Source organism: Solanum tuberosum, unplaced genomic scaffold, assembly GCF_000226075.1.
Source record: "Solanum tuberosum cultivar DM 1-3 516 R44 unplaced genomic scaffold, SolTub_3.0 scf00012, whole genome shotgun sequence".
Classification (NCBI taxonomy): Eukaryota; Viridiplantae; Streptophyta; class Magnoliopsida; order Solanales; family Solanaceae; genus Solanum; species Solanum tuberosum.
This window is the reverse complement of record NW_006238937.1, coordinates 288,550-313,471: the sequence shown is the minus strand read 5'-3', so window position 1 is coordinate 313,471 and position 24,922 is coordinate 288,550. Positions and strand designations below refer to the sequence as shown.

The window sequence follows — 24,922 nt, the reverse complement described above, 5'->3', positions numbered from 1 at the left end:
GTTATGGATCTTGTCGTGACCCATCGCTATGTTTGATAACGAAAGCATTCAGAGTATATTTATTATTTACGCACTAATTATTTCATCATCATCATCATCTAGGGTGTGTTTGGTACGATTAAAAATGTTTTCTAGGAAAACAAGTAGATTTCTCATTTATTTTCTTATGTTTGGTTGGTAAGTAAAAAATATTTTTTAATGTTTGGTTGGTGAATGAAAAATATCGACATTAGATGATATTTGATGTGTGTTTACTCTAGCTGATAAAATCCATACTTGTTAGCGCAAGGTATATAACAAACATATACACTTTTTTTTCTCATTTTACAGAGAAGAATCTTTTCAATATTTTTTTAAATTTTATAATCATAACAATTGTAATTGATAATACTTTTATATGATTTTAGATATGGATTCTTACTTCTCAAGCAAATTAAAGGAATATCATAATTTCAAATAGAAGGAGTGGTAAAGTTAAGTTGCTATATTAATTGTATATAAAGTATAGAAACCTCAGTAATTTGAGTGTTAGTTATATCCTATCTTGAAAGTTTTCCAATTTATAATAATTTTGAATTTTTCATAACTCAATACATTGCTCCTTCGCTTGATACATAACAAATGCTACATGAGTTATGTATAGATACATAGTGATTTAGCTTTTAAATAATTGGGGTTATGTATCAATAATAACATTTGTATCAGATACATTGTATACAAACAAAGTTGTAATGTATTCGATAGAAATGGAGTGATGTATTCAGATGTTAAGAGAGAAAGAAAAATAAATTTTTGTAATTAATTCAAATGCTAGAAAATTTTCTAATTTAATTTTCTCACTTCCTCTTAAATTTTCATGATCTTTCGCTTGCTTCACCTTCTTTCGTAAGAAGCCCAAATTCTAAGTACGTGCCCTTTTCTTAACAGGCCCACAGCCCGAACCGAGATTTTGTAAGCTCGTCACGTCCCTTAAACCCTGAAATCTGAATCTCATCGTTCCCAGTGGGATACAGTAGTAGTGAAGCAAAAATCATGGCGAGGCGTTGCATGTCGTTTTCTCGGACACTTCTATCCAGCAGTAGACCATCAACAGTAGGTTCCTCTGCAAGTGTACAATCTCTTCTCGGCCAGCGCCTTCAGTCTCGCCGTTCTCTTTCCACCATTCTCACCAGGTTCCTTTCCCTATCTCGGTTTCTCCTATATATTTCACTTAATTTAGGCTAAACCTGACTTTTTAAATTTGTTAAATGTATTTCTTTCAGGACTAACGGAGTACTGGGATGCGTCCAATCGCTCTTACCGCTTCACAGCGCTGTGGCGGCCACCCGTCTGACATCACACATTCAAATGGAGGCGCGCACTTGTTGCCAGTTGTCTCAGGGTACCTTTTTCTGTCGCACTTGCCCTGATCGGTAGTTTTCAATTGTGAGTCCTAATTTCCGCACCTAATGCTGATAAAAGTCGCATTTTTGCAAAGTAGTTATTCAGGAGGATCAAAACATTTTGAGTTCTGTTCTCCTTATATAATTTCCCAATTCTATCTCTTAGAAGATCACTTCCACTTAAGCTTTAAGGTTGATTTTGGAATTGAAATAGAGAATGCTGTGGTTAGACATGCTATGTTGTAGGAATGGAGTATTGACTAATCAAGAATTTTCATGAAGATGAACGTTGAGGAGATGAAAATGCTGCGATGGATGTAAACAAGATTAGGAATTAAGATATTTGGGACAAGTTAGGCGTGACCTCGATTGACGACAAGATGTGGAAAACAAAGTTGAGATGGTTCGTGCATGTGCAATGGAGAGGAATGGATGTCCCAGTGCGAAGTTGTGAGAGGTTGGCTAGAAAGAATTTCATGAGAGGTAGAGGTAGACCAAATAAGTATTTTGGAGAGTTGATTAGACAAGAAATTAGGCAACTTTAGCTTATTGAAGTCATGACCTTAGATAAGAGATTAGATAGGAGGTTATGGAGGATATTCATTAGGGTAGGAGTTTAGGTACACAGTTGAGCATTGTTTTGCTTATTCTCCTATACTATTAGCTGTGCTATTAGTTATAGTATTACTCATGTAGTTTATTGTCCTTTGAGTTTGGTTATTATCTGTGAGTTTTTTACCATTTGATTATAGTTTTATTTTCACATGGCTGCTGTTTAGGATGATTTATCAGGTTGTCTATTGTGTTTTGCCATAATTGTTTTTTATTGAGATGAGGGTCTATCGAAAACAACCTCTCTACCTCTAAGTTGTATTCAGGGATTCGTTTGAACTTGAAATTGTATTAAAATAAAGTTGTATACACGGACTAAGAACTTGGATTTGTATACCGAAATTTTTAGGAATTTGAAAAACACTATAAAGCTATTTTCACTTCAAATAATCACACAAATTCAAAAATAACTCCAATTTGTGTTCATAGTTAAATACAACTCCAATTTTCAAATATCATTTTTTCACTTTGAAAACAAAAACTACTTTTTTCAACTGCTCACAATTTTCATGGCCAAATGCCCCCTTATATTATCAAGTAGTTTTAGACATAATGGAGTTGATAAATTCATTTAATCAAAGTAAGGGTTGTAGAGTGATAGTATGTCTTTAGGTTGATGACATGCTAACTAGGAACTAAGCATTGATGAACTAAGAAGTAAAAAAGATAAAAAGTATCAAACTATCTTAGGTATCAAACTTAGAATCTATAATCTACTTGTTGTTTTGCTCATGTCAATCTCACTTCATTAACAAGGTATTTCCAAGTTCAATTACATATGGGTGTTAAAGATATAATACTCCATTTGTGTTTTTAATAAATTGGTTAAGAACATGGTTGTGACAGTTTGTAAGTACTGGGAAATTATAGTACTTAAAAGAACGGAAGTGTTTGCTTATATCAATCTCACTTCATTAACGAGGTATTTCCAAGTTCAATTATATGGGTGCTAAAGATATAATACTCCATTTGTGCTTTAAATAAATTGGTTAAGAACATTCATTCTCAAAAAAAAAATTAAATTGGTTAAGAACATAGTTGTGACTGTTTGTAAGTACTGGGAAATTATAGTACTTGAAAGAATGAAAGGATGAGTACTAAGTACAAAGTTTCTATTTACTTAGAAACATAAATCTGATTAAGAACTAACCAAGTCAAGTTAAGGTTGATTAAGTCTTCACCAAATTAATCAAAATTTGGAAGACAAAATTTGCAAGTGTATGAATTTAGGGAGGTAGTAGAACACCATATTATAGAGTGTGTTTGGATGGGCTTAAAACAGGTCAAATAAGCGTACTTTTTGGCTCATTAGTGCAAAGCTCATGGTGCACATATGTTGTCATGATTTGTGTATAGAACTTTTTGTCTTGTCAGTAAAGGAATGATGGATTAGTAGAAAATTATCTTACCATCAATTTTGACAGGCTCTTAAAAAGCTTATACAAGTAATTAGGTTCAAGTCGAAAGACACTTACTATATGCATAAATTATATATTACACCAATCATTGAATGGATGATTTTTAGTGTAGTTAGTGATTGGGAAGAAAAGATAAGACAAGATGTCCCTCATTGGTAGAATATAATATATCTTACCAGATATATTAAATTTGATTTCTCCAAATCTCTCTTCAGTATTTTATTTCAAGTGGTATTAGAAGTGCTTAAAAACACTTCTTTCCTTCACTATTCTACTAATGAGGAACAACTTGTCTTCTCTTCTCTTTTGAATCACTAAATACATTGACCTAACCATCATGTAATACCACTGAATATAAGACGGCCCTAATGTTTCTCATAACCATAACATGATGCATTTCATTGTAAAACTACATGACTTCAAGGTATTAGTATATTAGATGCGCTTTACACATATTATGGTGCGAAAGTGCACATGTTAGTGGTGTTGAACTTTTTTGGTCAAATGGTATTGAACTTTTGTAGGTATTTTCACATACACTCGACTAGTTACTCTAGTGTGAGAGTCTAAGAGTAATGTCAGTATGTTCTCTTTCCCCAGTCACTGGATTTTACTGTTTTGAATATTATGTATTATAGGATTGAATTTATGTAGTGGAAATATAGTATTAAATGTCTTTTAGTTTTAGTACTGTAATGAGTTCGGACTAGGAGCTGAGGCAGAATTTGGAGATCTTGCTTTGTATATGGATATTCAGTGCTAGAATGTAGCATTTCATTCGGATTTTGATGTTAAATGCAAATGTGGTAGCAGGTCCAAGAAAGATGTTTATATACTTTAGCAATTGTTTACTGGGTAGTTCAGGCAGGACTTGAACATAATTTAAGGTATAAATGGGTTCAACACTGGCACTAACTAATGATCCCCATGGTAATTTTAACTTCTCATAAAGTATTCTGTCTTTCACTTAAATTTTTATTCCATCTAAACTAATCATACATTTTTGCAGTAGCAACTCACTGATGCACCCAAAGACATGACACTTTAGGCCTATAAGTTTACGTCAATAGTCAAAATACTAGCTATAGTGCAAGGATGAGTTGTCCAGGTGAGTATGGATCATCATCCCACATAGAACCCAAATGCCTAATTCCGAACATCCTAGGATTTTCAGATCTATAATTATAAAACACAAGATGGAGAAGCCTTTGAAGAGTACAAGAGAGAAGTGAGAAGGAAGCTAAGAAGGCTATTAGTCAATTTTGATGGGAAGCACTTGATGTTTATACAAAAAATTGGGGACACCAGTAGGGTAGAAAGAAAGGTTAAAATTAGCACGCCTGAGGGAGAAGAGATGTAAGGACTTAAATCAGGTGAAGTGTGTTAAAGACAATTCTCAACCTATGTTGCTCGGACTCTTCAAAAATGTCAACGGGTGCGTGTCGGATTCGCCAAAAGTAGTGTATTTTTGGAGAATCCGAGACGGGTGCGGCAACAAAAATGGAGAGTCCGTGCAACTAAGTTCTCAACCACCGTTGATGGGAGATAATGAGATCAAGGTGAGATGGGGAAGCTATATTGATCAATTGTTCAACTTGAACCACCGGTTTTAGATCTCCAAACATCAGTCCGAGATAGAAACTTTAGCAACACTCACAGAATTGGACTGGCAAATGTAAAATGGAGAATAATGGGATTAGAAAAGCCTGTTGTTCAGATGATACCCCCATAGAGGATTGGAAGTATCTTGGAGAGATTGGAGTAGGATTTCTTACTAGCTTACTTTGAAGGGAAGAAAAAAGAACTGAGTGACAGTGAGAAACCCTTGACAGAGAGGGAAAATCAGCTGATGGTATAGAAAATGAAAATCTCTGATTGAAGTACATGAAAAAGTTTCTCTCTCTTTGTAACAAAATGAAGAATGTTTTCTCTGAAAATTCTCCTTTCTAGACAGTTGATTGATCTGAAGTTTTTTTATTCTTATAGGAATTCTTTAGGATAGAGTCATTGTATGTATTTGCTCTATTTTATTTTTTTTGGAAAATGCAGAAGCACCTAAGGGTGTGATCTAGTGGTCAATGAAGTGGATTATGAACCATGAGGTCTGCGGTTCAAATTCCAGCAAAGACAAAAAAACCCACTAGGCGATTACTTCCCATCTGTCCTAGCTTTGATGAACATAGTTACTGGTACCTATTGTTGGTGGGAGGTGGTGGGTGTCCCGTGGAATTAGTTGAGGTGCGCGAAAGCTTGCTTAGACACCAGAGTTGTCTTATAAAAAATATCAATACAAAACACTTGGGTTTATGTCAACTGTTTGCTTTAAAATTGAAAATGGATTCAATCCAATTCACCAGAATCTAAGAAATGATCAAATTAGAAAATCATTTCTATTTTGATTCTATAAAAATTCAAGTTTCATTTTTGAATGAAGGTAGATGAAACAACTCGGGTGCGTTTAAGAAATTGATGAGATGCAAGAAGTGACAATCCATCTTTTAACCATGTATCTGTTAATGTGGATCATTAGTTGTCTGAGTAGCTTATAGTCTGTGAAACTGTGACTGTTTGTATTCTTGAAAGTTTTTCATCAGCAGGTCATTGTTTTATTCGAACTAATACTAGTGTGGTCTTCATCGAGTGATATTCGACAATCATTAGTAACTTAAGATTCATGAGATTCACTTCTGTCATAACTCATACTGCTTCTAGCAACATCACCCTCTTTGTGGTTTAATTTCGTTTTTCTTTATCCTTTCTATTAGCAGCTGATTGAGGGGCCGGGAAAATATGTCTGAACAAGAAGAGGATTTAATTAGATTTAATGAGCTTACTATACATACTGGGTTTCTATTCAATACAGGCCTGATCACTATTATTATCTTCCATAGGTACTTAAGGATGCATTACGTATTAGCTGGAAAACCTGCTGTACCAAACATTTTGGAGAGTTTTCTGTGAACTTTTCCGTGGAAGTACAAAGCTGTAAGCTCTAAATTCAATTTGCTTTCCTAGTTATTTTTGGGTTGATGTTGGAAATTCCAGAATTCTTGAAAGCCCTGAAAATGATAATTCTATAGGAGAAACTTATAAGAGTCCTTACAGTTTTATGTTGATAGAGATCATCTCTTCATTTGAAGTATTTAAATTTTTTGATATCACTAGTTGATTACTAATGTTCTACTTTACCAAATAAACCAAATTTACATCTTTCTGATTTTCTAATTTGATTAAAGCCATAAAAGCATATGTTATAGTCTTCTTTAGTTACCATTTGATGCAGAACTAGTGACAAGTGCACTAGACAGTTATTTCTGTGATGTATATGAAAATAATGTTTATTTGTATTTATTAAAATGTAACTATTTCTCAACATTCAATTATTTGGTTTTAGGCATTATGAAGAATAGGTTTATGTTGTGGCTAGGAGAAGCTCAGGGCAGTTCAACCCTTTGTCGTATTGAAAGCATACCTATTTGTATATTTCCATGCATCAACTGAAGTTTCTATGTAGGTCTAGTTCCTTTTTTTTTCGTGCAAGCTTTAGATAGCACTAGGAGTTCCAGGGAAGTATTAAACATGCATTCCAGTGCAGTCCAACCTACTAAAAGAGTTGGGATAAGTTGCCGATGGATGCCTTTAATTTTGTGCATGGCGTTGCCAACATCTTCGCATATATCATAGGTTCATGATTGCAATTTTTGTCATTACGCACTGGACCATTCTACTTGAAACATAATGTCTTATATCTGAAAGCACAATGTGACAATGTTAGCACTTTTAATACATGCAATTGTGATCCACCTGACATTGAGCCGTGGGCTGGGTATGAGCCGTTTTCTACCTGGTAGCTTGTAAATTCACCCTCAAATGCTTGCTCCCCATTGCTTAGTTCAATCGACAGAGGCTGAGGGAGTTATGACTTAGCCTTGCTACAAGTGAACTAATCTGGTAATTAAGTGGAGAAAGGTAGAGGGGCCTGATCTGTTATCCTTGAGTTTCGAAAGCCATAGTTTGGCCTAAGGTTGGCCATAAAAAAAGTTGATGGTCAATGCTTGCCTGCTCCACTTAGATGGAAAACATTTTCTTTATACATTTAAAAAAATAAAATGAAAGTCGTTCTGGAATGAGGATTTTGGTATTTGGGTGGATTCAAGAGTTGAAGTCTAACCTGTTTAGCTACCTAATTCTAAGATGCTGAAATTGATCTTAGATGTTTTCTTGGTCACCAGTCGATGGGTTGTTTAGTCTCCGACCAAATTGGGGTGCTACAAAGTTCAAAGTATTAGGGCCTCTAATTGTTTTTAGTATCACCCATTAGCAGAGTATCCGTTTTCCATAATGTCTGGTCAAGTGTTTCAATTTCAGGTGACATTTGATTCAAACGTTTGACTCGTTAATTATTGCAAAGCACACGTTGTCTTTGAACAATATTTCCCATATTTTCGAACCTCCGGAGCGGAGCTATACCTAAATCTTAATTTGAAACCCGGATTTTTTCATTAGATATCTACTACCTTCCACCATCACAACGTACAAAGAAATCATCTAGTATTTGTTTATTTTTTGTTTGTGATACCCCAGATTTGTAGTCACCTACCTAGGTGCCTTTACTTCAATTTTGTTTCTACTCGGAGTGGGGTATATCCTGCATACAAATTAGCATTAGTTGACCATATACACATAGCTATGGGCCCTAAGGATCACTAATATAAATTTACTTTCGTTAGTGATTTCACCCAGAGATGAGTTGTCATTTTTGTTCTTTTAAACTATTTATTTGCCTACTTAATAAAAATGATTTTTGCAGATAGTTGTCTCTTTCTGTATGGAAAGAGCTACAGTTCTACGTAAAAACTTACCAGCACTTGGTGCTTTTGTTTGTAAAGAAATAAAAGCAGTCTATCAATATTTTAAAAAAAGAAATAAGCCCTAGAATTAGTGTCATGATCGGCAAATAAACAAGCAAGGATGGGGAAATAAATTCAAACGCCAAAGCAGATCCATTTTATACTTTTAAAGACAAAGTAGTAGTTACTCCACTTAACAGACACTTTAAGGATAAATCAATCTGCTTTTTTTGCAGAGAGAGTCATTTCCCATGTGCTTTGCCTCATATATACCAGAACCCATCACTTTCTTTTTCTCTCTCTGTACTTTTTCATCCCAATCTATACTAAACCATCAAGGATTCCAGTATTTAACTTGTATACACGGGCAATATAACTTTTTTGAAACTATTAGTGTCATTTGGTTTGCTTTCTAGAAATTAGGGTTAGAAAAATGTTTTATACTTGTTAGTGTATAAAAGTTAAACTCGAAAGAATTTATCAAGGGGGTAGGGTGATGATGGGAAAGGAGGTAGTAATTGGCAAACAGAAAAGATATGTGTGATCAAACATTGCCAAGAAAAGCTACAACACATCAGGAGGATGAGCAGAAAGCAAAAGGTTGGGAAGGGAGACAGTCTGCTTGATTCTTTTACCCACCTCATCACTATTTAAGACAATATGTACAGTTCAGTTCCCAACAAAAGGATGACAAACGCCAAAACATTATATTGCAATTAATGGAAGTAAAGAAGCAAAAAAACAAACATCTCATATATGTCTAGTGGATATATATAACCAGAAATAGCATAACAATAAGCTATGCATTTTACAGCAAGTTCCAAAAGGATCAGAAAATTTGTCAGCTCAACATGTTTTCTTGTTACAAGAGATAAGGATTTCTTTTTTAGGCTAATTTAATTCGAACTTTAGAACTTCCATACATTGTTAATAGCATGTATGATAGACAGTTGAATGATTATAACCTACACCCTGGAGTTGAACCTTCTGAAGGTTCAATTATTCATCCTTGTATGATTTTAACATATCCAATCGACTTTAGACACCGTTGATCGCGCTTTGCCATTTTCTAAAAGAAAACAATTTACTTCTGATTCCCATAGTAAGTCACATCCTTAACATATTATGTAGTTAAATATTCCAGTCGACAACCTTGAAGAGTGGAATCTAATCAAAGTGATGGTATATATGTTACGACCAAAAAGATGTTCTATCCCTTCAAGCTTTATGAAAAGTGAACTACTATTATTTACTGTTTTCCTTTTAGCTTCCATCACTCAAGTGCTTCGTTTCTAGTCTAGAAACATGCATTCTGCTTAAAGTGAAAAACAATTCAAAGGGCAATATATATCGCCTTTTAGCTATAGATATCTTAAGCACCGTTATCATGATCTTTAAACGATTAATTAATCTAATCAAATGTTGATGAAAACCCCTTTTTGATTTTCTTGTCACTTGTGAAGTTCTTTTTGTCCCTCTTGGTGCTTTAATGTCTGTATTAGCAGTAATTATTAAATCAACTATGATTTAGAAAAAGTGAGCATATAGGATTAGAAATGATGATATTCGGGGACATGGTTGTAGTGACTCCCGTGATGAACAAGATGAGAGCAGTGAGGTTGAAATGGTTCAAACATGTGAAAGGGAGACTCTAAGTGAGGAGGTGCGAGAAATTAAGAATGGTGGATTTAAGGAGGTAGATGAGGCTGAAGAACTATTGGGGGGAGATGATTAAATAGGACATGACACATCTCCAGTTTATCGAGGACATGACCTTAGACAGGAGAATATGGAGGTCGGGAATTAGGGTAAACGGTTAGTAGATAGTTGAGCAATTATCTCGCTTTAAAATAAGCTTGGTTGGAGGGCCGTATCTGCTTCTCATTTCTTACTGGTTGTTTTAGCACTATTCTCATATTTTTTACTTCAATTTCTGTTATTTCCAATATTTCAATTATTGTATTATTTAGCTAGTTGTTACTATTCCTTCTTTCTATTACTATCTGTCATAATTTCTTTACTCATATTATTATTATTTTCAAATCTGCTTTGAAATGCTTTTCTTTGAAAGTTCGAGTAGATGGCGGTCGTAGGTTCTGCCAAACTTAGAGGTTCCTATAATATTAGAATCTACCCTTATGTGTGAACGCGATGTTCATTTTACCATGCATACATTTAAAACGAGATTCTATTACGTACTGTAGTGGATTTTATTGTCTACTACTCAAGGAACAACCTAATATCAACTACGGAGAAATTAACATATATAGACCATATAACATAAGACAGAAAGTTAAAGACAGCAGTGAAAAATATCTTTTTAAAAAAGGTAAAAAGTATGATAAGTTACTAGAACCACTTCGATGGATTCATTTAATTTTGTATGTCTTAGTTTGATCAATGGATTTTGTAATTTTGAATTAAATATATGTATAATATAGCAAAATATTATAATTTAGGGAGTGACATTTTTTTAATTAAAATGATTGTAACAGAGAGGATATGCAATCATTGTTTCATTGCCTTATCTCTGTTGAACTCCTCAACGAAAAGTCTATGGTAAAACACTTCCTTTTTTCAAATCTTAACTCAGACTTTTTTGTTTCTAGATTTGTCGTATATTTGGGATAATCAAAGAAAGATTGGTCTTAATTAAGACTTGTAAAAGTCTTACAGAAAATAATTGTGCCTAATTACCGATATAAGATGACAAACAAAACGCATTAATTAGTTAAGTAGAAGTTTCCAGCGTGGGTACAGAGTTGACTTTCACATATCGGATATTATCATAGGAATCCACAAACTTTATTTTTCAACAAAGAAAATTTCACGTCTGTCTGTTTTCAAATGAACATTTAAAACACGTTTAAATTTATGTTTAGTCATACTCATGGGAGGAGCTAAGGGACACAACGGATTCACTCTCATCAAAAAATTATACTATACATATTTTGAATTTTTGACACTATTGATTTGATAATATATACTTGTATCTTAGTTCAATGATACAGAAGCATTTACAATTTGTCTAGTCGTTCTTTGGGAAAGAAAATACGACCACGACACTGCATAATGAAATAAGTGCATGAACGTGTGTATCATTAGTCAAAATTACTATTTTTACAATCTCTTCAACTGTAACTATATATGTATAGTCTCTATGCGTTCCAGTCCAAGAATGTTTTGTACACGGCAAGACTCTTAAAAAGTCAATTATTGTGCACCTTGACTAACTTGGTGTCCGGGTCAGTGATTGTGCACCTTGACTAACTTTATGAGATACTTGGTAGTTGCCACCTCTCAGTAGCAACATATATTCGGTAACTCTAATCACCAAGTCCAGAATAGAAAGGAAGAAATTACCTAGTGGATTTATCTATGTTTAGAATTAGACCTGTGACTTCATGGTGTTCAACAAACGTCATCAGACATTAAACTTGTTTTAGTATTTGTGATAATTATGAATTAACAACTCCACTCTTAAACTAATGTCTACTATGTTTTTTAAGTTTTTTTTTGAAGCAATTGAAAACGTTATTGTTTTACCATAAGTATTTTCATACCAATTTTGATGAATTTTAAGAATTTAAATTTATTGACATTCATGAAATATAATTTCAGTATTATATTGTTTATATAATATTATAATACTTAGCAGATAAGATTAATCACCCATGAAACGTGTTGAAAAATTACAAAATATATGCATAATCAACCAGGTTTAGACGCTATCTTTTTCGGAGAATAATTATGATCAAGTCTAAACGTACAATATTTTTTTTTTTTGTAGTACGTAGTTTTACGAGGTCCAACTTCCAAGTTAATTTGCTCCAATTACCTACGCGAGGCATTATAAGCTCAAAAACACATTCACCAAGTATATGTGATCGTACAAGTAAATCAAATATCTTGATTCAAAGAAATGGTAATTTACAATAAATTATATAACATAAGCTAATGATTGTATCCCAATTCCCACAGGAGGGGCAAAAATACTATGTGCCAAGACTTGCACAAAACAATAAAAATAATGCATGCATGGTTTCTATTCGCTATCCCTTGGTCAAACAAAGTGATTTGGATAGAAATATTATACGAATCTTATGATTTCTTATTATCAGATAAAAGTAATATATTCAATTATTCACTACTATATTTGTATAATGGTATTTGAATATAATTTTTTGTAATTACAAAGCATATTAAATCATCTACCTTATTAATTAACTAGCTAGATAAGGCTGCAAATATATTTAATTCTATTTTATCCACAAATCAAATTTTCTAATACATTGTTCCATGCCTAGACAATCAAACAATTAAGGATAACATTGAAAAGCAAACTTAATTCATTAAATATAGATAGCTAGAAAGTAGAAACCATAATTGACTTACTGTTTCCCTCAAGATCATGTCACTAATACAACAATAACTTACTCGGTGAAATTACACACCACGTGAAGTCTGAATAGGGTGAAGTATACACAATCTTATCTCTATTTTCGAAGGTACATTGATCGTTTTCGATAGACCTTCCACTCAAAAATTATATTTCTAAAAAATATAAAACGAACAACCATGTTAAATATATGCAACCCAACATGTAAAATGAAAAAAACCAATCGGGTTTTACATTAGCTACACTTGTAAAGAATCCTAATAACGTTGAGTTAATTAGTTAAAAATTCAATTAACAAAATTACAATTGTTTATATGAGGGCAGGCAAAAGGACATGAAAAGTACAAGATTTTAGGTCCACCGTACTGTGTTTTCATCATCAATTGTTCCCTCATTATCATGAGATTTATAATTGCAATTTGCAAAGCCAAGGTCCATTTAGTCTTAGTGGCCACCACGATACAAAACTATAACTGAAGAAACATAAACATTATTCATAAAGTTGGTTTCTCCCATTTCAGAAATTCTTAACACACACAAGATACTCATCTTTATGTTGATTTGACCGTTCGAAACAGTAAGAAAGACGAGTTTGCCTTTACCACCAATAATTGACGTATTTAAATTATATACACCAACAGTTTTTTCATAAACATTATCAGATTACTCAATAAATATTTATATGTTAGTCTCTCAAAATATAGGATTTATAACGTTAAATATTCAATAGCTCAACATAACAATAACCTTATATTGACAATAACGTATATAATTTAAACTCTTGATTGAATTGCGCCCATAAATCCTAAACTGGACTTGATTTCACGGTACGAAATACACACTTTAATTATTAATATCGTGAGTAGAAAGGATTCTACCAAAATCGTGTAACATAAACACTGAGAAACATGATATATTCGCACGCGCGCACACACACAAAAAGAAAAAGATTGAAAAAAAGGTTAACTGCCCGATTTGAAAAAATGTGTGATCATCCCCTACCTGATTTGTTCTTATCTGAAAACAAACTGATTCTTTATATTGCATTCTTTTACTAATATATTTGTATGGGTTCTCTCTTGATGTCTAAGAATTTTGGTTTATGCTTAAAACAATTTGTTTTCTAGAAATGATCTTGACAAAAAAATGGATTTTGGATCTAACTCAACTCTAAAAGTTGGGGAAAATTCTCATAAGTCTATATAAGGAGACCAACAACTCATCCTTTTTTTTATTTTATTCGGGACACTTCAACTGGACGTCTAGTGCATGGACAATTTAATACGTGAGGCTAATATACATACACAATAATTAGAATTAGTGTATGATACTACGTAAAGTAGTGAATCTAAAACCTAACTTAACGTCAAAAACTAACTTGTGATCGGAGAATTGCTCAAATTCATATATAAAAAAAAATCACTCATCTTCAACAACATAGATTCAAGTCGCACACTATCGATTATGTAAAAGAATGAAAAAGAATTATAAGACGCATAAAGTGAAATTAGTGCTATACTATGGAGTAATAAAAATGGAATATTTTTTTATCATTACTTTGGGAGTGGGGAAAGAGAAAATTATTGCTACATTACTAAACCTTTCACTTCAACTGTGGAACATAAAAAACTCACCAAATGGGTTAGCGGGTTAGGTATCAGAAATTATTTCATGAACCATGTTAAAATCGCCGCAACTGATGGTAGGAATTGAAATATGAAACACAACCTACGTTAGAATATGAAAAAGTTCAACGTAGCCAGCAAATCATATTGTAAAACTAAATAAATTTTAGTAATTAAATCAGCAATACGACGAGAAAATAAATAAATAAAGAACATTGTAGATATAGCTTAGAGTATCAAATGAGTGTGTTGAATCGAAACTCAACATGTCAAAATAGATTGAGTTAATAAATAAATAAATAAGGCATCCATCCATCCATCCAAAAGTTACTTACACTGAAATGGGTAAAAATCACATCGTAATTTAATCCGCTCAATTAGTTTAAAATACTTTGTTTGAGTATCTAATAATCATTTTTTTCCTTTGTGTTATGACCATATATAATATATCAAATAGAAAATATCTTTTCAAAATAATAAGATAAAATTTGTAATGAGTCAGTCTTGATTGTATATCAATTGAATATTTAAATAATTTTAATCAAACGAATCGACATGAATTGAATTACGTAATAAATAAGTAAGTCATTAATCACTGAAATTTTAACGAGTTAACGGATCATGATTATGGAGTGATTTTGTCATTCTTAGCAGACAAGGAATTGACAAGGCGATGAAAACTATGGCAGGGGCATCCTGGTAGAAGGCTACTAGTAGACAATTAACAAAAGAACAATGCAAGAATTCTAGTGATAACCCCGAGGATGTTCATGTGATTGCTGCACAAATATATTTTTTGGCGCACTCATTAATTATCTTTACATATTATATTATCATGATAACCTCATCAATTTCTTTAATCTCCTGACAATCGATAAACAATTTAACAGTTAATTAAGTGCTAATGACTTAATTAATATTTGCTCCTAAGAAATAGGCTTTCTTTAATTTCAGTTAAACAGTGAAATTTACCCCTTCGCCGGCAGCCTAATATTTGTCCGTGACCGAACAAACTCACAAGAAAGGACAAAAAAGCCCTAGCTGGACTTTGCTGACCTGTCAAACATAATGGGCCCCAAAGGTTCTGACTTGAGCAGACAAATGACGTTTTATGGGGTCCACATGTTTCCTCTCCGTCGACCGTAAACCCGACAAAAAATATTACAAAGTCGATGCACGGCAATGCTTCGTTCAAGTCCATGCCTAAAATTACCAAATATTTTTATTACTATGGTTTCCATGTGTATATGCTTACGTGGAAAGTGACGTGGTAAACATGGAAGATTAAAACCTTCCTTTTACTATAAATAGGTTCCCTTCTTCAGCAACCAAACCACACAATTGAAATAATCAACAAACTTTTGAGAGTTATTCTACTTGCTTTATATTTTAATTATGGCTATTGTTTCTGGTCTTTCATCTCCTCTTGGTCCTCCGGCATGTGAAAAAGATGCCAAGGTCCTTCAGTTTATAGATGACATGACTAAAAATATTGATCCAGAACAAGTGAGAGTATTGGCTGAAATACTAACCCGAAATGCCAATACTGAGTACCTCCAGAGATTCAACATTAGTGGTGCTATTGACCGTGAAACTTTCAAGTCTAAGGTCCCCGTTGTCACATACGAGGATCTTAAACCTGATATTGATCGTATTGCTAATGGTGATCGTTCTCCAATTTTCTCATCTCACCCTATCTCCGAATTCCTTACCAGGTACGATTTCACAATTTATCTTGCATATAACAGCTTGTTATAATTAGCTGTAAAAATATGCTTTACATTCTTTTAATCTGAAGTAGGTAATTATTACTACAGTAGTTTCTAAGTTACTAGGAGTACTAATTAGTACAAAGTATAATATTGTATTGATGAAATACTGTTTTGATTATATATAGTTCGGGGACGTCTGCCGGAGAGAGAAAACTGATGCCCACAGTTGCGGATGAGCTAGAACGCAGACAGAAACTGTACAACCTTCTACAGCCCGTGATGAATCTGTAAGTGATTTTCCCCTAGGGTTAGTATACTATAACATGCATGAATCTTTAATTTATTAATGTTTCATATATCGAATTTGGTCTAGTATAATACAGACTAAATTCGATGTAGAAACATTTTGTAAACTAACTAACCAGTCTTACTTAAATAACACCTTTTAAAGCAACTTTTTTTCTTTCTGAAATTAACATTAGCCTTATGGCGAAAAGTACTGAAAAAGTTGTAACTAGAAAACTGATTTTGGGTTTTTCATGGACTTTTAAACAGGTATGTGCCTGGTCTAGACAAGGGGAAGGGATTGTACTTTCTGTTTATCAAGGCAGAAACCAAGACGCCTAGTGGCCTTGTTGCACGTCCAGTCCTAACAAGTTACTACAAAAGTGAACAATTCAAGACAAGGCCATACGATCCATACAATGTGTATACAAGCCCCAACGAGACCATTCTCTGTGTCGATTCTTTCCAAAGCATGTATTCCCAAATGCTTTGTGGCCTTCTCATGAGAGAAGAAGTCCTCCGAGTTGGCGCTGTTTTTGCCTCTGGCTTACTCCGTGCCATCCGTTTTCTTCAACTCAATTGGAAACAATTGTCTCAGGATATCGCGTCTGGAACTCTAAACCCTAGAGTTTCAGACCCGTCTATCCGAAATTGCATTTCCGAAATACTCAAACCAAATCCCCAGCTTGCTGAGTTTGTTTCTAAGGAATGTGAAGGCGAAAATTGGGAAGGAATCATTACTAGAATTTGGCCAAACACAAAGTACCTTGATGTGATAGTCACAGGTGCAATGGCTCAATATATCCCTACTTTAGATTATTATAGTGGGGGTCTACCAAAGGTGTGTACAATGTATGCATCATCCGAATGTTATTTTGGACTCAATTTAAATCCAATGTGTAAGCCTTCTGAAGTTTGTTACACCATCATGCCAAATATGGGTTACTTTGAATTCATCCCTCATGACTCGGTCAACCCGGTTCAAATCTCTCGTGACTCACCCCCACATCTAGTAGACCTTGCTGACGTGGAAATCGGAAAAGAATACGAGCTCGTGATCACAACTTACGCCGGACTATGCCGTTACCGAGTTGGTGACATACTCCAGGTCACCGGGTTCCACAACTTGGCCCCTCAGTTCAAATTCGTAAGGCGAAAAAACGTGCTGTTGAGTATTGATTCTGATAAAACCGATGAGTCCGAATTACAGACCGCGATTGAAAATGCGACCGCACTTTTGCGCCCGTATGATACTACTTTGGTTGAGTACACGAGTTTTGCGGATACTAAAACAATTCCGGGGCATTACGTTATTTACTGGGAGTTACTTGTTAAGGACCCGTCTAACCCGCCGAGTGATGACGTGTTGAGCCAGTGCTGCCTTGCGATGGAAGAATCGTTGAACTCGGTGTACAGGCAGTGTCGCGTCGCGGATAATTCAATCGGGCCACTGGAGATTAGAGTTGTGAAAAACGGAACATTTGAAGAACTTATGGATTATGCAATTTCGAGAGGTGCATCGATTAATCAGTATAAGGCACCAAGGTGTGTTAATTTTACTCCTATTGTGGAACTTTTGGACTCCAGGGTGATTTCTGTGAATTTTAGTCCAAAAACTCCTCACTGGACCCCAGAACGACGACGTTGAAGACAAGTCAAGTAGTGTTGTTAGTGTGGGAAATAAATAATGTTCAGACAGTGGACCAAAGAAAAAAAAAGAATTAGTACTATAATTCTTCGTCTCTGTCTGATCACTTTAATTTGCTTCTTTTTTTTTTGTATCTGATCTGTTGTTGGATGTTGAATATTGTTTAAAGTTGATTATGGTCTTTGCTGATGTAAAGAGTCGTTAATTAGTACTATATGTAATTAATTATGTTATATATGGATGTTTTGCTTGTTTTGATTTGAATCCTGATTATGCTTTTCTTTTTTTTATTTTAAAAACTTATGGCTTACCAATAGGCAGCAGGTCTTTGCGTGCATGGATTTTATTGCACCTGGTGTATATTCTCTTCCGCTTCTTTCTTTAAAATTAAAAAAAAAAAAATCCCTTTTTCTGACCAAAAAGAAAAAAATTAACAAACTTTGCTAGTCTTTAATTTGCAAATTGTCAGTCCAGATTGGGATTACTTCTTCTTAAATTAGAATGGAGGCTAGTGAAGATTAATTAATTTAATTGATACTTGAATCATGTTAGGTAACAAATATTCTAACAGGCTTTGGCAGTACATCATGGAACTTTTAGTTTATGGATGTCTCTGCTTGTACCAATACATTTTTTTTAAGGCTGGCAACTGCAAGCATAACATCAGCAACATGTAGTAACTACATAATTTGAAATTCATCATTAATTACTTACTACTCTATTATTGTAGTATGTTTCAATTTATGTGTTATATTTCTGTTTTAAAAAATGTGACGTTTTTATAATTTAAAATAATTAAATATAAATATATAAATATTTGTCTTAGAACATAAATATTTTTTAAAAAAAATCTTTATTTCTTAAATTTTATATCAAATAAAATCTTTTCACATACATTGCAACGGAGGGAGGAGAATTAACTTTTTGTGCATCTTTTTTTCTCTTGTTCCATTTCCCTTCTTTTTTTCCTTCTTTGTGTCTTCTGTTCAAACTTTACAGTGGATGAAATTCAGTCAAAAAGAGATGGCTGTGAGTAATAATAATATCTTAAATTATTAGTCAATTAAGAAGTTAGAGATCTGAGAATGGTCGTTTTGCTCAACATGTTGATTTTACTACTTTAAGCATTCAATAATTTTTGACTTTTTGAAGTGTCTTTGCATATATTGTGTTTGTTTTATTTCTGATTCTACCAAATATAATCATTAAGTTATTTGAAATTGCGTCATAAAGTGTATTTAATCTATATTACCTTAAAAATATGAACTCCTAACTTGAATGTTAAATTACTATAATATCCCTAACTTAGGTTGTGACTTTTTCGATGAGTTGTGACTTCTCCGATGAGTTGTGACTTTTTTCGAAGGATTGTGAGTTTTTGATGAGTTGTGACTTTTTCAAAGAGTTGTGACTTTTTCAATAAGTTGTGACTTTTTCAAAGGGTCGTGATTTCTCGGAAAGGTCATGACTTTTCAGATAAGACACAAAAAACACTTGTTCATACTGCCCTTTGTTGACTATAAATAGAGGGGCTTCCTCTCATTTTCCACCACAATTTTTTTTATTCATACTACCCTTTGTTGACTATAAATAGAGGGGCTTCCTCTCATTTTCCACCACAATTTTTTTTAATCTTCTACTCTTCTTCTTCTTGCATTTTAAAATATTTCGTGTGATTGATTATCGTTGAGTGAGTTCAAAGTTTAGCAATATGAGGTACCACTATTCTGATGAAGTAAATCGTTCTATCCTAAGATGGTATATTCCATAACCTCGAGTACTTGAGGTAAATAATTTTGATGACATAATAATTACTTTTTTGCTTAATATATACATTAGTATGTAATGTTCCAATATATGAAGTTAATATAATGTAGTCTAAATTTATTTATTTTTGTTAACAATTTATCTTGTGATATAAATATATGCTTCTGAACATCTTTTTCCAAAATTATTAAACTTCTCAAGGCCTAGAGAATTGTCACAATTTATTTTTTTGATGTTCAAGATAAAAAAAAATGACTTTATTTATCAATGTTACTTATGTGATTCAGAATGTTAGGAAGTTTGCTTCTAAATAGTTATTACTATATAAACATTGCCCTTTTGTTTTACTTATTTACTATTTCTTAATATTTCAGTATTTTAGACGAAGAAAAGCTCATATGTCTTGTAATAACGTCATATATATTTTATTTAAATTAAAGTATTATATATGTCACGAATGTATTATCAAGTTAACAAGATCTTCTAACTTCAAAATATATTATTTTAAATTGTTCCGAGTTCGTTTTAAAAAAAAAAACTCACAACAAATGTGAAAATATGTGAATATATATGAATTATTTAAAATGTATCATTTACGGAAAAAAAAATATTCAGTAATATAGAATAAATATTTTCATTTGGTCCATACACTAAATTAAAATCTAATAACTACAAAAAAAAAGTAACATTAATTCAAAGTCCTATTTATTTATGTAAGTATAATTTTTTTTCGAAATACAACTATTGCACATTAATTCTTTAGTTATAACATTACAAATTCTATTAGTTATTACTAATTATTGCAAACGTTATTCACAAACTTTAACATTCTTTAGTTATAATATTATGAATTATCATAGTTATTACATTAATTATTTCTATCTTTTATCTTTTCTTACATTAACTTTTGACCAATAATTTTTCATAATATTATACCGCTCCTATATATGTGATAACACGATGTTGTTATTTTTCCTTGACGAATCATGTGTGGTTGAATAAATTGAAAATCATTCACAAGTATATGAACTATATCTTTGTTGTGGGTAAGATAAACAGGTGATTATATATATATGATTTCACATATAGAATATATTTTTAAATTTTAAGTTTTAGTTTTACCGGTAAAAAAAAAAAAGAAACCTTTCTCAGTTATCTATTGACAGTCTGATAACTATCTTTGATTTATGTAACAGTCAATGGAGAAGTCAAATATGAGAGTCAACAACAAGAACGTCATCTATTATGTTATAACTTATAAAATAAAAATTAATATAAAAATTAGTTCTAAAAAATAATATGTAGTTGTTCTCTTCACATATTCATATGACATCTAAACTGTTTAACATGGAATACACGTTCAAAGCACATCTGGTTGGATGACAAGAAAAATACACAAAACTATCGTCTATAAGGTTATATTACAAAGATACGACTAATAACATGATTGAACCTTATCAAATTGAAATAAATATAAGCATTATTGCATTAACTAATAAAAAATTTCATTGACTATCTTCATAGATCCACATGAATAAGAAATATAAATGATGATCGACATTGACCATTCACAAAAGAATCTGCAATATTATTTTATGCAAAACTTATTATTCAAGTCTACGCTTATATAAGCAATGTTATTTACTATAACATATATTTTCTGAATTAATAGTCACGTGCAATGCACGTGTCAAAAAACTAGTTCCTATAGATGCAATGCATAATATAGGCGATTTACACCTTTACCAATTTGGTACATTAGTCTACCGTTCATGAATCTTCCTTAAAACGTGATAGGGCTTATATTTATACAAATTATTTACATAATCACGTTATTTATTAGATAATAGTACATAATTTTTTATAAACATTGATTTGATAATTGGGTAAAAAATAGTTAGTTAACACTTTTTTTTTGGTAAGCTAGTTAACACTTATTAAGATTGACTGATATGTAACTGTTACATTTGAACACGAGTCTCGAGTTAATTAATTATATTTTCGAGGTTATAAATTATAACTTTTTATGCCGTATTTCGTATGAATATTTTTCGTTAAACATATAAGATATATATAGAAGATCATATAAACAATGCCAAATATTCTCCAAACTAGCATCATGATACATGAAACCTCACTTTTATTTTATTTTATTTTTAAATGAAAAAAGAGATTCACACAAACAAGAAATTGATTAACCATCACAACAAGTGTGGTTACCGTCAAATGAAGCAATAGTAATTAATCAAATGAAATTAATAAATTATCGAAATTGATTAAACTACTAGAGCAAGTTTGACAGTCGACATCGCAATGAAGCAGTAGTAATCTACCAAATAAAATTATCGTTTATTCTTTTATTTTATAATATATAATAAAGTAGTAATTTTAAGCTATTTATTTATTATTGTAATTGTGATCAGATATTTAAAAAAAAATATTTTGTTTTTTTAATGATAAATTTGATTGAGTGATTTTATTGATATAAATGCCTAAGTTGAGTGATTTTATTGATACAAAGGTTTAAGTTGAGTGATTTTATTGATACAAAATTAAGTTTAGTCACTTTGCTAGATAAATTCTTAAAGTTGAGTGATCTTTTGAGATATTAACTCCATTTTCAAAGGATAATTGAATACTTTGTACAAGACACTCCTAGAAAACAACCTGCACTCACTCAATACTAATCTTTGATGAATTAATTCTTGACTTTATGATCTGAGTAAATAAAAGTAAATACATATTTTTAATATAGTGAACATATAAAAATAAACGGTCACGCTAATTATATTCAACTAATTAATACGACACAAACTTAGACATGAGCAAACCAAAGTAAATGTATTTTAATATAGTGAACATATAAAAATAAACGATCGCGCTAATTATATTCAACTAATTAATAGGACACAAACTTTGGCACGAGCAAACATTTGCTCTTCTCTCTCTTTTTATACTCCATAGAGATAGGCTTAGAAGTAGAAATAAAGTTCATAATTACAGGCCCAATTGACACCAAGAGCATCCATTCATAGTTGGCCGAGGCTCTGACCCTATAATTTTGAAAGATGATGACTAATGGGCTGTCAACTTGTATGGGCCATATGGCATCTACTTCAAAGTCCTAACTATGAAAGTATTACTTTAACTTCCAGAAATTTAATAAACTTCGGGGCTAATTACATCTTATTTTAGAAGTTTTTCTGATTACAAAAATCTCGGATTTTCATTGCTCTCGTGTACATTCCTTGGTAGTCTGGTACATTGCAAATGATACATTACTTAATGGGAGGGATATGGTTGTATCCGAGAGGAGATAGAGATGTATCCAAAAGGGATTTTTGTAATTTTTTTAAATGGTAGGAAATTTTAGAGAATATGATATCTTAAGTTGTGTATTTATTTATTTTTCCAAAAAAATATATCAAAGAGGCTGGTATTTATGTTAATCAAGTTAAAATGTCATTTATTAATCCAATAAAAAAATCACTTTATTTAGACGCTTCGTTTGACTTTGGTTAAAGCAAGTTTTTTCATTTAGAAATAAATAAGGAGCGTTATATTGTTTTCGAATCTTGACACAAATGAAGTTTGCTGGCGTGTTTTGTCACAGATAACTGTAGCAAGATTTGGTGATCAAAATTTTGGTCAAGTAGTAAATTTAATTTTAATTGCAATTAAAAGAATCGTTACAATAAGAACCATAAAATTGCAAAATGTACACCCTCTATGCAAAATACTTACCATGTCTGATATAGTCAATTTGATTAATTTTTTAAATTAAATATTTTAAATTACTAACTTAAAATAACTCGTAAAAAATTATTCGATCAAATTGACTATATCAGACACTAAAAAAATTCTTTAGCAACGTAACTCCCACAAACCACAAGCATCTAAGTTTGAGTCGTTGACTTATTAACGAATGTCGTCTCAAATGAAAATATAATATCTTTGTAATGTTAGCGAAAATTGCAAATTGCAATATGTCAAATGACATTAAAAAAAGGGAAAAACTTAAATTAATCTTTAAAACAATTTTAATACCTTTAGGCACAATTGAAGTCAATGATAGGGGGTGGCACGTACGCTCTTACCCATCCATTTAAATATGTCGCTTTTAATTTGTTGACTAGTGGATAAGCAACTAGAACAAATATCTCTTTTCATATTTTAATTAAAAAAATTTCCTTACACACTCTTAAAAATCATAATTTTAATTGATAATCTTGCCAATTAACTCCTTAATATTTTCTTTTAAATTTTACAAATTTATTTACACTTTTTAAAAAAGAGTTAATTATAAGGGTGAAATTAAAAATATATATATTTTGATGTTGGAAATTAACAAGTAAATTGCAGTAATTATTTATAGTAAGAAAGACAATTAATATGATATAACTGGTATGGAGGGAGTATTTTAGTTATTTTGCCTTATTCTTTTTTTCCATGTTCTTAAAGAAAATATTTATAAATAAAAATAATTTTAATAAATCATCCTAATTTCACTACATTAATCTTTCCAAATTAATTGACTACGGATAAAGGTGAAAACTAATAATTACTTCATCTATTTTCAAAATATGTGATATCTCACATAATCCCTCCGTCCACTATTATTTGTCAGATATACTAAAAATAGTTGTTCAAAATTAATTGTCAATTTAAACAATCAAGAAACAATTAGTCACTTTTTTCCAATTCTGCCCTTAATAATTATATCTAACTACTAGTTTCAAAAAGTAGTCATTTTAAAGTTACAAGACTACTTTAATGTAGAAAAAAAATTTATTTTTACGGTTTTACAAAAAGTACAAACCATTTTAATAATGATTGATAGTAGGGTTATATTAGTCAAAATTGCACATTATATTAATTTTTTCTTAAGGATTGTGTATGATCTTACCCTGATAAACAATAGTGGACGGAGGGAATAATAAGTAAAATTCTGAAATTTTTCCTTTGAATTTTAGCCTTATTAAGCCAAAGAGAGTTTTACATAACCAAAAAACTATCAAAGTTGCAAAAAAAAAAAAAGACATTTATTAGGCTAAGTTATTTTAGTTAAAATAATGAGCTTACTTTCCATGAGTAAGTAATTTTCTTTAGTGAATATTACGATTAAATACACCACTTATTAGAAAAGAATGTAATTATATTTAGATTTTTTTGAAATGATAACTACTATCTTCGTCTCATATTAATTGTTCATTTTTTCTTTTAC

The 24,922-nt window shown here is 31.8% G+C and overlaps 2 protein-coding genes across 2 annotated transcripts; both read left to right on the top strand.

Annotated features, from left to right (window-relative positions):
• The first annotated feature begins 913 nt into the window (after positions 1-913).
• LOC102600630 (uncharacterized) lies at positions 914-6,573 on the top strand. Its single transcript, XM_006339778.2, has 3 exons — positions 914-1,172; positions 1,263-1,381; positions 6,304-6,573. Exons 1-3 carry the CDS (start codon positions 1,033-1,035, stop codon positions 6,309-6,311), a joined length of 267 nt encoding a protein of 88 aa, XP_006339840.1. The 5' UTR covers positions 914-1,032; the 3' UTR covers positions 6,312-6,573.
• A 9,049-nt stretch (positions 6,574-15,622) lies between these two features.
• Positions 15,623-18,166, top strand: LOC102600299 (probable indole-3-acetic acid-amido synthetase GH3.1). Its single transcript, XM_006339776.2, has 3 exons — positions 15,623-16,001; positions 16,184-16,285; positions 16,554-18,166. Exons 1-3 carry the CDS (start codon positions 15,682-15,684, stop codon positions 17,929-17,931), a joined length of 1,800 nt encoding a protein of 599 aa, XP_006339838.1. The 5' UTR covers positions 15,623-15,681; the 3' UTR covers positions 17,932-18,166.
• The last annotated feature ends 6,756 nt before the right edge of the window (positions 18,167-24,922 follow it).

What these genes read in the sequence shown, in the direction of transcription:
- LOC102600630 (XM_006339778.2), top strand. Translation starts at nt 1,033, where the DNA reads ATGGCGAGGCGTTGCATGTCGTTTTCTCGGACACTTCTATCCAGCAGT. An exon ending in CTTTCCACCATTCTCACCAG is followed by an intron (nt 1,173 to 1,262) that starts GTTCCTTTCCCT and finishes TATTTCTTTCAG; the next exon opens with GACTAACGGAGTACTGGGAT.
- LOC102600299 (XM_006339776.2), top strand. Translation starts at nt 15,682, where the DNA reads ATGGCTATTGTTTCTGGTCTTTCATCTCCTCTTGGTCCTCCGGCATGT. An exon ending in ATCTCCGAATTCCTTACCAG is followed by an intron (nt 16,002 to 16,183) that starts GTACGATTTCAC and finishes GATTATATATAG; the next exon opens with TTCGGGGACGTCTGCCGGAG. An exon ending in CTACAGCCCGTGATGAATCT is followed by an intron (nt 16,286 to 16,553) that starts GTAAGTGATTTT and finishes ACTTTTAAACAG; the next exon opens with GTATGTGCCTGGTCTAGACA.